The sequence below is a fragment of the Schizosaccharomyces osmophilus genome, chromosome 1 (genome assembly GCF_027921745.1).
Source record: "Schizosaccharomyces osmophilus chromosome 1, complete sequence".
Taxonomy (NCBI): domain Eukaryota; kingdom Fungi; phylum Ascomycota; class Schizosaccharomycetes; order Schizosaccharomycetales; family Schizosaccharomycetaceae; genus Schizosaccharomyces; species Schizosaccharomyces osmophilus.
Window position 1 is genome coordinate 2,269,619 of NC_079238.1, and position 14,582 is coordinate 2,284,200.

The 14,582-nt window shown below is 38.9% G+C and overlaps 7 protein-coding genes across 7 annotated transcripts; 3 read left to right on the forward strand and 4 right to left on the reverse strand.

Annotated features, from left to right (window-relative positions):
* Positions 1 to 220: 220 nt before the first annotated feature.
* On the reverse strand, positions 221 to 3,770 carry SOMG_01038 (cytoplasmic P body 3'-5'-exoribonuclease, Dis3L2-related; the record flags this gene model as incomplete). Its single annotated transcript, XM_056179831.1, has 2 exons — positions 221 to 3,540; positions 3,680 to 3,770. The coding sequence occupies 2 exons, from the start codon at positions 3,768 to 3,770 to the stop codon at positions 221 to 223; spliced, it is 3,411 nt and encodes a 1,136-aa protein (XP_056036683.1).
* A 2,189-nt stretch (positions 3,771 to 5,959) lies between these two features.
* On the reverse strand, positions 5,960 to 6,313 carry rpl3602 (60S ribosomal protein L36; the record flags this gene model as incomplete). Its single annotated transcript, XM_056179832.1, has 2 exons — positions 5,960 to 6,037; positions 6,092 to 6,313. The coding sequence occupies 2 exons, from the start codon at positions 6,311 to 6,313 to the stop codon at positions 5,960 to 5,962; spliced, it is 300 nt and encodes a 99-aa protein (XP_056036682.1).
* An 825-nt stretch (positions 6,314 to 7,138) lies between these two features.
* Positions 7,139 to 8,365, reverse strand: xdj1 (DNAJ protein Xdj1; the record flags this gene model as incomplete). Its single annotated transcript, XM_056179833.1, has 1 exon — positions 7,139 to 8,365. One exon carries the CDS (start codon positions 8,363 to 8,365, stop codon positions 7,139 to 7,141), a length of 1,227 nt encoding a protein of 408 aa, XP_056036876.1.
* A 573-nt stretch (positions 8,366 to 8,938) lies between these two features.
* On the reverse strand, positions 8,939 to 9,382 carry atg16 (autophagy associated protein Atg16; the record flags this gene model as incomplete). The annotated part of the gene is made up of 1 exon (XM_056179834.1): positions 8,939 to 9,382. One exon carries the CDS (start codon positions 9,380 to 9,382, stop codon positions 8,939 to 8,941), a length of 444 nt encoding a protein of 147 aa, XP_056036877.1.
* A 461-nt stretch (positions 9,383 to 9,843) lies between these two features.
* On the forward strand, positions 9,844 to 10,698 carry ypt7 (GTPase Ypt7; the record flags this gene model as incomplete). Its single annotated transcript, XM_056179835.1, has 3 exons — positions 9,844 to 9,924; positions 10,086 to 10,409; positions 10,486 to 10,698. 3 exons carry the CDS (start codon positions 9,844 to 9,846, stop codon positions 10,696 to 10,698), a joined length of 618 nt encoding a protein of 205 aa, XP_056036874.1.
* Positions 10,699 to 11,558: 860 nt separating this feature from the next.
* Positions 11,559 to 12,584, forward strand: SOMG_01043 (transmembrane transporter; the record flags this gene model as incomplete). Its single annotated transcript, XM_056179836.1, has 1 exon — positions 11,559 to 12,584. The coding sequence occupies one exon, from the start codon at positions 11,559 to 11,561 to the stop codon at positions 12,582 to 12,584; it is 1,026 nt and encodes a 341-aa protein (XP_056036875.1).
* A 610-nt stretch (positions 12,585 to 13,194) lies between these two features.
* Positions 13,195 to 14,490, forward strand: SOMG_01044 (Schizosaccharomyces specific protein; the record flags this gene model as incomplete). Its single annotated transcript, XM_056179837.1, has 1 exon — positions 13,195 to 14,490. One exon carries the CDS (start codon positions 13,195 to 13,197, stop codon positions 14,488 to 14,490), a length of 1,296 nt encoding a protein of 431 aa, XP_056036872.1.
* Positions 14,491 to 14,582: the final 92 nt, after the last annotated feature.

The window sequence follows — 14,582 nt, forward strand, 5'->3', positions numbered from 1 at the left end:
TTTGAATTCGTAATTAGATATGCACAACGTCCAATTGAAATGAAATAATTAACATGAAATAAAAGAATAAAAGAGAACGAAAGCATTACACAATTAAAGGCCCTTTAAACATTGAGAAGGAATATACTATCATCACACATGAACACTAGTGACAAATAATAAGCAAAAAAATCGTTAATGTTTATACATAAATATACCGTCAAGAATAAAAAGTCATAAACTAGTCAGAAAAAGGGTTTTTTAAGGTAATTAACGAAAGTGAATACGTAGAAGAAGTGTCAGCAAACATAAAGACATCCACTTGCTGACCAGGACGAATTGTTTGTACAAAATCAGGCTCTTTTATACGCAAACTATGAAGACGTTCTACCGCAGCATCTTCATAGGATTCTGGAGGTACGTCCGACGTTAAAGTATCACGAGAACTTTCATTGGTCTCATCACTTTCAGCAATATTGATCAAATCATACAATCCACGACCTGACAAGTCACAAATTTGTTTGCAAGATCCATTGGAATCCAAATATTTTTTCTTGAAGTTACTATAGCAGGTACTGTCAATTTCTAAAGAAGAAGTGGCATAATAAAAAGAAGGAGAGGGCTTCCTCCACGAAACAGTTAATTCCATAGTTTGGTCATTAAAGTCGCAGCTGTTCAGAGGTAAAAGATCCAAATAAATCCTTCTTTCAAGACCCAACTCGTAGACGACTAAATCAATGTAAGATTGATCAGTGGCTATTACGAAAGCTTTAAGCTGAATAAGACCGGAGCGAGAATTAATTATCTGGCTTACTTCACAAAGCTTGGCATGAATGCTCTTTTCTTGAGCATATCGATAAAAGTTGCTCAATGTGTTACAAGACTGAGTGACTGAAAGTAAACTCTTATAATCCTTTGAAAAATCTGGACGACCTTCAAAGGCCTCATGAAGCTGACGCTGTACACAAATGTCGATGTAACGACGAGTAGGGTGACAAAAGTGAGTGTAACAAGGACTAGCGAAAGCAAAATGCGATACATCTTTATCATTAGATATACCCACGGTATACTCAGACTCTGATGCGAGTCTTTTTAAGTTTAGTTGCAGTAATCTCTGAAGATTCTTATCGTTTATGGTCGCCAAAGCGGCCATAAATTCAGTAGATGAAGATTCTACTGTGAGAGGAAACCCTGCTCGGCGGGCTGCACGAACAGCGGCGTCCAAATTATTCGGACGAGAGCTTTTTCTCAGAACGACCTTGTTTGGAAAAATACTCATCAAATGAGAAGCAGTTTTCTCATTGATCCAGTGCTCAATTTGTTGCAAAGCACAAACAACTGGATAAGTTTCAAAAACATTCATATTCAAGTCTTGAATGCCGCTGAGCTGGTCATCAAGGAAGCCAAAACAATAAAGAGGTTGTAAATTAACATCCTCTTTTGTCTGTAGTCTTAGTTTTGTAAGTACTTTAGCACTTTTCTCAAGTAATTGAAGAGCTTCATTTGATTGTATATTAGCCTGAGCAGTTTCAAGACTGATGTAGGATGAAGGACGAATCACGGAAGGTCCTAAAGAGCATTGCAGTACGGTTTCAGATTTTAGATCCAACTGTATAACGATACTGATTGCAAGACAATCAAGACCAGTTGTAAGAGACACCTCTTCAGTAACTTTCTTCGGTAAGAAAGGAACAGAACCTTGTAAAAGCTGAACTTGGGAAACACGATTCGCAGCCTCATCGTCGATGGGCATATCTTGTTTAATACTGCTAGCGACGTCTGTCACATGGAAGCCTAAAATGATAACTCCCTCAGATGGGCCAGTGTCAATGTGAATTGCATAGTCACGAGTTCCCACCATGAATGTCAGCTTATCTCGTAGATCATACCGATTATTTAGTTCTTCTGGAGAAACCGGACTAGGTAATCGTTTTATACTGTATGAGAGGGATTCAGGAAACTCATAAACACGACAACTATAATCGTGAAGAATAGCGGTAAATTCAACCTTTGAATCACCCACTTTTCCAATGCTTTCGTACAATGTACCAAATGGATGCAAAGATGTTGTAGGCCATCGCTTGATACCAGCTAAGAAAACCAGATCCTTGAATTCATCATTATTAGTGAAAAACTTAGGTGGTACCTGATCACTAGATATAGCAATTAATGGAATCCTTTTATCACTTGGTTTAAACCAAACAATTTTTGGACCCTTACCACTTTCTCCACTAGAAGTTGATGAATTTCGGCGATGAGATGATTGGTTTTTGGACGCAAGGCTGTTAGGCCGATACAAGGCCAATGTACCTGAACAAGTATCTCCGCTTGGACGATCAAGAATAGCGACAATATGACCGGCATACTTTGGAAGATTTTCTTGGTTTAAAGAAATGTCATCGACAAATGAAAGGCTTTGTCCGGTTACTTCGTAATCATTCTTCCGCTTCTCGATGGATCTTTCGAAAGCCAAAGCTCCTTTGTTCATCCCTAAAGCCATTGGTGTGCCAATAGACATCATTTTTGCTTTACTATTCACCGATGACTTTGAAGTACCAGAAAGAGAGAGATTTCGGCGAATTTTCTTTTCTTCTTTTTCTCGTTTCGTTTGCAATATTTCATTTACATCAAGAAGTTCGACGGCAACCAAGTCACCTTCCAAGGTACGATTACGGTCTTTCGATCCACAAATGAATATGTAATCATCAAGGGCGTCCGTAATAACATATGCATCGGATCGATTTTTGCGATTTATATGTAATGTTCCAACAAGAAGTCTTCCAGTACTTATAAATTTAGGAAGAGAAGCCTGGGGTAAATAAGGTAGAAAAAGATTCTTATGCTGCTGAGCAGCTGCGGAAACCGATACCCGTTTTCCAGAATTGTTAAAATTCAAGAAAGAGCTTTGTGGAAGAGAAGCACCGTCTGTCGAATGGTTAATGTACGACTGCTGAGAGGCAGTGGAGAGGGGCATTTGCACAGGTACATGCGTCGTCGGAGATTCAGGTTCCATGTAAACGCTTTCTTGAAGCGAGCGAGCAGAGAGGGGAGATTCCATCGGCGACTGTTGCCATTCAAAATTACCTTCAATTGGTTTCAACGGTGTTAAAAAATTCGCACTTTTTGGGGAAACAGGAGAGAGCGACTCGTTTCCAACAGATGAACGACGTCTGATACGAGTTGGGGGAATTCCACCCATTCCACCCATCACGTTGGAGCGTTGACTAGTAGCGTGCATTCCAGGACCAAACGCATCAAAGGATTCCTTGGCGGGGCTAAAAAAGGATTCTGTTCGAGTCTTAACTGAAGGACTTGGCAATTCGGCGGAACCAGCACTTGGAGGAGACTGCATTTGACGCGCACCAATAGGGGCAATGGGATTAAGTCTTGGTAATAGTAAGCTTTCCCGTCTTTTAGGATTGGAAAAAGGATTTGCCTGGAAAGGAGAGGTTAAATTTGTTTGTGTAAAGTTTTCATTCTCTGCCAGAGGTTGAGATTGAGATTGCTGTTGCAATTGCAATGCCTGCAAGTACTCAATTTGAGATTGAATTACATCTGGGGCTATTAAAACACGTTAGTAATGTTAAGCAAAAAGCTCATCCTCTTAATGGGCTACCATATATAATAAAACTTGTTGACGAAAGTTCATTTTCTTTTAAGCCGGCACTAAGAGAGATGAATGTTATTTTTTAAAACATACCTAAAGGAGGAATACCTCCCATTCTCTGATTTGATGAAGAAGAAGGAGGAGGTCGACCACTAGCTTCTGATCGCTTCCAGTGAGGATCCATAGAGAAAAAAGGGATCTAGAAAAGAACAAATTCAAGGAAACAACGAAAACAGAATATTACTTATTGAAAATTAGAAGGATTAGGAAAATGCGAAAGTAATACAATAGTAAATGTACACTGATAGAGAGTGAAAGCAGGAATAGCGTATTCAAAAAACAAAAACTTGAAGTAAAGTCTCTGAAAGAGTTAGAAAACGCAGAAAAAATCAGCTTTTCGGAAATAAAACAAAAATAGGTAGACGTTTTGTACGGTCCCAAAATAACACAGAGAAATCCAAAAAGGTCAAACAGCGAAAATGATTACAAACCCACGTACGTACACAGAGAGGGAAAGAGAATGATAGAGAGAGGGTGAGAGAGCGAGAGAATGTCGGAGAGTTCGATATACAGAATACAACGAATAAATCGTCGTTTCCTTTTAAGGACTACTTATGCAGACAAGAGAACGGTATGCGAAAACCGAGCGAAATCGTTCCACCAAAGGGGGAAAACCAAGAACAGAGTACCAGCCTCGAAATGAAAAAGAATAATACCTCTTTAGTTATCGGAATTACAGGAATTACAGGTAGAAAAGATCAGGAAGAGGAAAATTCTTACGAGGGATGAATAGCCTCGGGGTCCAAAGAGTATGGCTGACAAGTAAACTTTAAATGAAAGAAACCAGTAAATTAATGCTGTTACTGTTTTTTTCTTTACCCATCGACAATGACGGTTTAGTCACGTATCTGATGAACAGTTAGATGCTCCAAAGGTTATGAGAGCAAATGAGTCAACAATGATGCTATAGGAAGGTAATAAGTACTGGAAGTACGGTAAACGCAAATAATTAATCAAAAAAGCCAAAAAAAAGTTCAATTGCCAAGTTCTGACAGGAAGAAGGAAATGCAAAGAAAACTGTCGAAACGTATGTGACACCGACAAAAGCACAAGGTTTCGTATTTTATCACAATGATTATAAGTTTTTAGAAAGAAATAAGATGTCCAGTTGGCAAAAAGGGCTTAAGATATTAACGACAACAAGGTAAATAATTCGGCGATTCCAAAAAATGAAGGAAAATGTATCTTAATGGCACACTAAGAAATAGAGTGGTCAATGTTGAAGTCTTAAATTAAGATGCAAGAATTTAGCAGAGGGAGGAACAAAATCGTTTCGCAATTTTTTTCATTTATATACACCCTGGTGCTTGATAGGAATACCCTAATAACAATAGTATCCGAGTTCTTGCCCCAAGGCAATGGATGCATCCAAATATACATCTAACCCCAGGTTGTGGCATTTAAGTTTGGCACTGCGATCCCACTAATGACCGCAATTGTCCATCACTGTCATTTTATTTTTTGACTTCTATCTGCAGCGATTCATTGTTGTAAACCTCATTACGTCGATCATATAAAACCAATTCGGAGTCTTCTTACCATGATGATCATCCATGTCATTTTCAATTTCAGAATTTACAGTAAGTGGCCAATACGCAATTGCTAAACGATTTTGGTATTACGGTTGAGTGAAGCGAAGGCTTTCGTTCGAAGACAATTTTTACGTCCTACTCTGCAAAACCAAGTATAATTCTATGCTTCTGATCGTAAAACGTCCTTAAGATTGTAGTTCATCTAGGGCGAGAGAGTAGTTCCATAAGAGGAGATGACTGAAAAAGGAAACAAGGAAATTAAAGGGTTGGGATGCCTTAAAGAAGCCTCCATCGTAGTCTGTTCATAGTGGGTTCTTTCTATATATTAGTTTTAGGTTGATTCGATCAAAAGAAAGAAAACTCGATTTCAAGTTTTGGGGTATGGTTATGTTCAAATAAAAAAATCCAAGGGTGCGGCCTGGCCTCCCTTTGGATAGTTGAGACTAAGATACAAACGGTATTGCGCTATCAATAAGAAAGCACGACTTTGTCTTCATTCGAATCCTCTTTATTTTTCAATGCCTGTTTCTCGGTTTCATTCCTTTAGTTTTTGATAATTGCTGTTTATTTTTTCAATATTTAACACACCCCATAGGTGTTCAGATGAAAAGTTTCATAAGCATTCTCTAGTTTTTTTGTTATTGCTACATAATCGGTGTTTTATATATTCTCCTACCGACAGTTTGATTTTTGCATCGGAAAACTTGATGATTGCTTGCTCTTACATGAAACAAAGTTCCTTTTATGCAGAATCCATATTTTATTGATCATTAGGATCCGTTTAGTGAGCCAAACGAGAGCTCTGGATAACGCCAGTAAGCTCTTCGATCTTGCCCTTAGCACGCTTCAAAGTACCGAGCTATATGTGCGGTTAGTATCCAGTAACACGTTGTTCATCATTTCCAAAACTTACCCTCTTCTTCGCAAGCTTACGAGCACGCTTGTCTTGAGAGTTACGGATTAACTCCATAACACGGCGCTCATAAGGAGCAAATCCAGCAACCTCACGGACGATGGAGCGAACGAAAGTGGTACGCTTAGATTGTTGACCTTTACGACGAGAAGGACGCTCAGGCAATTGACGCTTGGTCAAAGCCTTGCCCTTGTTTAATCCAACAACAAGTCCAGGAGCCATGGTGTGAAGTCTACGCTACTTCCTTCCTTTCTTTACTAGTTTTGACAATATTTCGTGACTGTTTTTAAATAACCCTACCCTAAGCAATGCACTTGGCAATTTCGCCTTCAGTTAGGGATGAATAGGATGTGTTTGACTCATAAAGAACATGATTTCATGTTTCTTCTTTTTTTATTAGTTTATTTCTTTGTTTATTACTGATTTTTTAAATGGACTTTGGACCTTCAAACGCAATATATAATTTTCTTTACCCAATCGTTCATACCATTGATTCATATTCTTTTCTTATTTTCACGTAAACTAAGTTTAGTACTGATGAAAACGTCCAGTAGTCATCTACAATGTTGTAGTATTCATAATAAAGATGTGTATACTTGCTTTTTTTCCATGCAACTCATTTAGCGTTTGTAACAAAACAAAATTAAAAGCAGAATCTTTCTTCACCCTCTACATTCGACGATAAACAGATATGTTCAATCTAATGATTTGTAAACACTCATCCTTAAACCCTGTGGCCTTCATTCTTGTAACAAATGAGTTTGCTTCAAGTTCAATACATCGTCCAAATTTCCAACCGAATATTAGATCTTACTGCAAAATCCCGTTTCAGTCGAATCCACCGATGTCACAATGAATGAATTATCATTACTTAAACTATAACCATACAAAGAGGATAAGCCGACAGATAATAAATGCAATGATGACAAAAAGTCATGGACACATTTCAAGAACTTTCAGAATTTTAGATCATACAGTTACTCTTTTGAGGAGGGAAATCCCAGTATATATTGCAACTGTCGCGCTTCCAATATATCACTACAACGTCTATTGAGCCGTGCATTCTGGCACAGATTGAAATTCTTCTTCGGCAAACTGATTTTCAAAACGAGCGCTGCCCCCAAAATTCGAAACGTCTCCAAGGGATCCAGTCACGGAGTCTACAATAGCGTCTTCGGGTACGGGAACTCGCTTGGAACAATCAGGCAGGATATTTTGTAACGATTGCATCGACTTTTTATCCAAAGAGTTATCTCTTGGAAATTCTATTTCTACTTCCAAGTAAAGATCACCACGTAAATCCGCTCGTTCACCTCGGTACATTCCTTCACCTGGTATGACAATACAGTTACCTGGTCGAAGTATCTTTCCGGCAGGCTGGCAATATTCCAGTATACGACCATCCAATGTAGTTACTACCGCTCTCTTGAAACCTACCAAAGCTTCAGCGAGGCTGATTTGAAGTTTAGCCTTTAAATCATCACCCACGCGCTCAAATACAGGGTGAGGAATCTGTCGAAGGCGCAAGACAACATCCCCCGGAGTCATTCCCAAAGCTTCATCGGCCATTTCTGGCTGAACAACCTTGTCGGTTTCTTTCGCAGAACAACGAATGTTAAAGTTAAGAACTCGTTTTTCACCAACGACTCCACTGCCTTTACAGTATTTACAGCGGTCTTTGGTTCTAAAACTTGATCCTTTCCCACTGCAATCCCCACATGCAGATTGCTGTGTAGTTACATGATGAGGACCAACTCTATGAAGGTGTTGTCGCATGCCTTTTCCACCACAAGACAAGCAAGGTCGTTCTTTAGCAAATCGTTTTCCGCCTTTACCTTGGCAATGAGGACATATTACGTTTCTGGTAGCACGCAGCTTGACTTCTTTCCCTTTGAACATGTCTTCTAACGAAATCTCATAGTCGTGAACAACATCTGAGCCTCGACGCTTTCGCTGCCCCGACGCACCTTGCGCACCAAAGTTCATACCAAACATTTGGGCCAAAACGTCATTAATGTCTACTCCAGTTTGTGAGTCATGACCTTCCTGCTCAAGGCCGTGTATATCATACATTTCTCGAGAACTTGGCTCTCGCAGCACATCGTAGGCAGTTTGTATATCACGAAATCTAGCTGCTGCATCTTCTCGTTCGGATTCTGCTACCTTGTCGGGATGATTTAGCAAGGCCAGTTTTTTGTAACGTTTCTTAATTTCCTCCGCAGAAGCAGTGGGGTCTACTTCAAGGATATCATATAGAGAAGTATCAACAACCATGATTGTTGTTTAAAAGATTGATTCTTTCTACAGGACTATCGAATGGAAGGTGGTTTGCAAATTGGGCAGTACAGAATACAACCTTTTGCCCAGTTAAACAAAAAGGGTTTTTTAGTTAAAAAGAACGGATTCCTCTAAAGCGAGTATTCTCTGCAAGAGAATCAAACTAAAGTTGTTCGTGGTTATATATCAAACGAAAAGATTTGAAAATATGTCGTTTCAATTATCAAATTAGACAATATTATGCAAATGAAAAGCTGCTGGTTTTGCCCAAATGGGAAAAGTCGTAGAACCTCTTCCTCTTGTATTACCATGTGTCTGGAGGTGTTAACGAGTTTATCCTTGAAATGCGTAATCCCCAAAAGCTGGACGAAGTTAGAAAAAAAGGATCTATTGCTTAGCAGAAAGTGAACAAGAAGTCTTATGAAACGGCATGAAAGGCCTGAAATGCTGAAAGGTTTATGCACCAACGCTCAGTCTCCCAAAACCTGTAGACAAAAGAAATTTCCAAGCATGGGTGATACAAAAGCTTCGAGGCCATTCGCAAGTCATTTGAAGATCTCCTTGAGTCACTCATGAACCTGCTGATTTACGTTCGAGGGAAGTCATTTCGAGTTGGAGTGCCAATAGTTCATCTTGCAAACGATGAATGCGTTTGTCCTTTTCAACGTTCAGTTCCTTCTGCAAGGAAAGCTGCTTTTCCAAAAGCAAGTTTTCTTGTAGCTGTTGTTTATAGGTAAATTGTGATTTTTGCATGTTCCTTTGATACAATTCGCAAGTGCGTCGGAGCGACCGAAGTTCATCGGTCATGGCTTGAAGCGACATGGACGGAGCACCCAGGTGGAGAGATGGTCTTTCATCTTCCTTAAGAGGTTCTTTTTCATCCACATCTGGTTCTCTTTGATTGAGGGACAGCGTTGAGTGAAATAGCTCCGTGTATGGTTCAATGACTTGAACATAGGCTTTTTCACGACAATCTCGCTGCTTGAGCTTTTCCACAAGGTCAAGTTTTTCCATTCTGATCCTTGTTAAAAAATTCTGTTTTCTGTACAAACAAGGCGAGATGAATCCTTTCCATGCACTCGAAAGTTTGGCACGCTGGTTGGTTTGCTTTCAAATGTTCGACGACTTCTTAATGTTAGTTGTTCATTGAAGAAAAAGATTGTCAGAACCTTGCAGCAACATGAACCCTTCTAATCCTTCTTTCTCTTTGCTTTTGTATAAGCAGCATGCGCCGTGTAAACAGTGGTTTGTGTTCAAAGGCCACGCAAATAGTGATAGGCAGCGACATCGGTAAACAAATACCGATATGGTATGAGGAATTTGCTATTTAATATGACATGAAGTAAGGAGCCTTTGTAGCCAGCGAGAAGCACAACCAGATATCCTTTACTTGACATTAAAGTTGCTCGGATCAGAAAAGTTACTGCTTCCATTTACAAAGCAAGAGAACTCTATTGTTTTATTCTACAAAAGAAATGACTGGCAGGAAGAAACATTTGCTGAAGGTGATTATCCTTGGTGAAAGCGGTGTAGGAAAGACATCGATCATGAATCAGGTACGTTGTTCTTCTTTTTAGGTCTCCTTTGTCGGTTTTGCAATCTTTGTTGGATCGCAATGCTTGCTTGGGACGCTTCTGTGGCATCTGGACCCGACGACATAACAAAGAAGCCACTTTTGATAGAAAGCTGCGATAGAAGCTAATATATATTCATGTAGTATGTCAACAAGAAGTTCAGCAAAGATTATAAGGCCACCATTGGTGCTGATTTTCTAACCAAAGAAGTCCTGGTGGATGACAAGGTGGTTACTTTGCAACTATGGGACACTGCTGGACAAGAACGTTTCCAAAGTTTAGGTGTTGCCTTTTACCGTGGAGCTGACTGCTGTGTGCTCGTGTACGATGTGAATAATAGCAAATCCTTTGAAACCTTGGACAGTTGGCGCGACGAATTCCTTATTCAAGCTTCCCCAAGCAATCCGGAAACGTTTCCTTTCATTCTGATTGGCAACAAAGTAGACGTGGAAGAAAAGAAGAGAATGGTATGAATTGTTCAAGGAGTCCTTGACTTTTGCAGTTTCGGATTTGAAGCATCTTCATTTAACACAAATTCCTTAGGTTTCGAAATCGAGGGCCCAAGCTTATTGCCAAGATAAAGGGGAAATTCCATACTTTGAAACCAGCGCTAAGGAGGCTGTCAACGTTCAAGAAGCCTTCCAATCCGTTGCTCGTCTGGCTTTGGAGAACTCGGATGCGGAAGACGCTGCTGGTGATTTTGCTGATCCTATTCACTTGGATATGGAAAGTCAAAAGGCTACTTGCTCTTGCTAATTTACGTTCCAATTCCCATTATTCTACGCGTCTCCTGATCATACCTCTATTATCATTTAATGAAGACCCAAACTATGACAAGCTGTTTTTATTTTTTATGCTAAACGCCGTTTGCTTGTTTTTTCTTTTTCATTGATGACAATTCTCTTCAAAAAGTATACGTCAAAAAGTTCGGAATCATGATTGATTGTGGGCATCCTTTTCACTTCGTTTTTCCGTCAGTTTTCACGTTGTTTATTAATGATTCAAGACTTTATACACTCACAATCCCTTGTCCTTTACTTTTTTAAATCTGATTGCTTTTGAAAGGTTTACATCAAGCGCTATTACACAAACATATGTCCTTTGTATAGTTCACTTCCCCGTCAAGTTCTTCTCATGTTCGCCAATTTGGCTTGAAATTTATGGGTGTCACCCTGGCTTTCCATAACCATTTATAGTTTCATATACTTCTTTTCCTCATACTCATATAAATGCTAAACAAACTAAACTATTTACGCTGCACAAGCTACAGGTCTTTTCAACGGTCTATACGTAAAACCAGCAATTTTTTTCTATAGCTTTCATTATTTTCTTTTCTTTATGTATAAAAGGAATAAATAAATCGGTTTTGGAGCGCATTCACAGTATGTGTTTACCATTATCTATTTTCGTTTTGCAATTGTGGGACTTACCAGAGCAATTATCGTGTTTCATGACATACTCTGCACAACCAATTTTTCTGGTCATTTCTTTTTCTTTTATATGATTTCTAACATAGCTTACATCCATTTCTTTTTGTATTGTTGATTTTATTGCCAGACAATCCTCTAAATTCACATTTCTTACAGGCTTGCTGAGTAGAAGACATTTTATTTATTATGTGCTATCAACTTAGCAGAAAACATGCTACTGGCGTGAGCCTGTTGCTTTTTGTAGTTTTCTTGTGGCTCATTAGCTCTTTTTTTACGAATAATTTACTGAATGACCCTGGTTTCTTCAATCCATTTTTTATTACATATTTGAACACCGGTACGTTTGTGTTCTATTTGATCCCATGGTACCTTTTCGAGAGAAATGATTTGAAAAAAGATATTACAACCCATGCTTCTGTTTATGAATCATTGGACGGAACCCAAAATCCGCACGCCTATGTTCGAAACAGGCCTATGACGGTTCGACAAACCGCCTCACTTAGCTTAGGCTTCTGTATCATATGGTTTGCTGCTAACTATTTCAGCAATGGCTCTTTGGCGTTCACGAATGTTGCCTCCTTTACCATTATATCTAGCATGAGTGGATTTTTCACTCTGGGTTTGGGAGCCATTTTTAACGTAGAAAAATTTACTTTTGTCAAGCTACTGGCCTTATTAGCGAGTGTCGGAGGTGTGATTCTGGTCGTGATCCAAGATTCAAAGCAAGAACCTGGCAGGGATAATAGTCCTTCTCAACCAGCGTTGGGAAACACTTTTGCATTATTAGCTGCCTTTCTATATGGCTGCTATTCCGTTCTAGTGAAGTTTCACGTTACAGAAGAAAACTATGTTTCAATGCGTTTGTTTTTTGGCTTGGTGGGACTATTTGACATTATTTTGCTGTGGCCATTCTTAATCTTACTACATTACTATGGAGTGGAAAAATTCCAGCTTCCTTCTACTAGTAGTGGAAATGCAATCTTGCTTTTGAATGCTGGTATAACTTTTGTTTCCGATTATCTGTGGGTTATTGCTATGCTAATGACTAGCCCATTATTGGTAACTCTTGGAATGAGCCTCAGTATACCGTTAGCTTTGTTCTTTGATATAATACTCAAAGGTCACTATCTCAATTTCACATTAATTTTCGGGTCTCTTCTGGTCTTCGCAGGGTTTATCGTTGTAAATTATAACCAAACGACCTACCTTTAAGAGCTTTTCCGAACGTCGTTTATATCAAATTTGTCTTTATATACGTTATTCTTTGATAAATAGGTTTTATTTATTTACATTAGACACTCTTTCTTTTTTTGGGCAGCGCCCAAAGACTTTGTGAGTTATGGAATCTGTATGCCAAATCAATATTTATTCTTCTTTACTTGCTTTTTTATTCTTCATGATTCTTTCTTTAACTAATTAAATATCCTTGCTTACTTTGCAAACGTATGGTTCTCGTATACTCGTTTCCAATCTCCCTATATTCAGTAATCCAGCGTAGTAGTCTATCCTTTACCACCCTCAAGCCAATTATAAACTAACCAACATGAACTAGTGAGTGTTTTTTTGTCATTGATTTGTTTTCTTCCTTAGTCTTTGTTGTTTCTGTTTCTATACATTTCATTTTCATCGTGTTTAATACCTGACTACTCTCATATCCTTCTTTACAACCTTTTTCCTTCTTCGAATACTTATCTATTTTATTTATCTATTATTATATTGTTTAAGGAATTACTACTTAGACTTCGTTTCGTTGTACCGTTTCTGTTTCTTATCCATTGTTGAGCAATCAATCATCAGTGATAATAATAAATATTCGCGTCTTATGGCATTCGCTCGTAGTATGAGTCGTTTAAAAAACAAAAGAGAACATGAAAATGTCAGTAACGACTCGAGACTCTCAAGAGAAAGTGTTCGCAATAAGCATCCACCTATAAGCAGAAACAATTTGTTGGATCCTTCTCATTCATCACAGCCTATTATCCGGCATTCTTCAGTAAAAACAGATCGCCCTCATTTTCAAAGAGCTAGTACTTTAGTACCTGAACAGTCGAGCGAAATATTAAACGATGCTGTGGAAGAGCCGGTGAATGATAACCCCCCTTTTCATGAAACTCCATCAGCCTTTTCCTCTCCTGCTCGATCTGTGTCGATTGAGTCAACTCATACTATCCCACCTCAAGCTAGTGGCATCTATGACAATGTTGATCCTTTTGCTCAAAGTGAATTGGAAAGAAATAATTCGCCTTTTTCTCCGTTCAACCGTCAATCGGAGTTTGCTACAACCAACACAAATGAATCAGATACTCTTAATGAACAGGGACGCTCGACTAGTCCCCCCATCTCTTCTTATCCAAAAAGAATTAGTTCTCAACTTGGACCTCCCCGTCAACCCGTATCTCAATTAAACCGACCAGTGCCTAGTACAAGCATGGACAGGAATAGATTTGTGTCTGAAGTCACTCATCCTCCCCGGATTTCCAACGAAAGTGATAAATACAATACACGAAGTGTGTCACTTCCTTTGCATCAATCCGTACTTGATAATACGCTATGCAGTTCCTACCCTACTGATGAATCTAATCCCTTTGCCTCAGTGGAGGAGGGCACTATTCCTTTAAGATACAACCTTGGGGAAACTCATTTAAGGAGAGATTCGAGGCATAACCTTTTAGATTATGGATCTTCTTCTAGCTCAGTAAGTAGCACATCTGGTGTTCATAAACCGGTTGCTAGTGCAAGGTATACTGGAAATATTGCCCATCAATCATCTCAATCCGAAAATGCGAATGAGGCTATTACTGCCAGGGAAAATTTAAGAAATCGTTCATCTGACCACCCTGGTAATGTGGAAAAGGTCCAGCGGTTGCTAAGTCCCAAAGAATCTGATGTTTTGCAAACTCAAGTAAAAGATGGTCTATCTAGATTTATGGTCTTCTTTACTGTTGGTATTATCTTTCCTCCTTTGTGGGTAATAGCATCCTTTCTTCCTATCCCAGGTAGCAGAACTTACAAAATGCAGTGGAAACATGTACAGTGGAGGTTTGTTAATCGAGTTGTTTCGTGTCTTGGCATTGCAATTGTTTTTTTGTTCATCGGATTAGGGGTTACTGGATCATAATGAAATATCTAGCAAAAATTATTAAATCTATTACCAAAATTAAATTAGACAGTCTGTTTTTCTGTATAGTAAAGGGGTTACTTGAGCAAAAT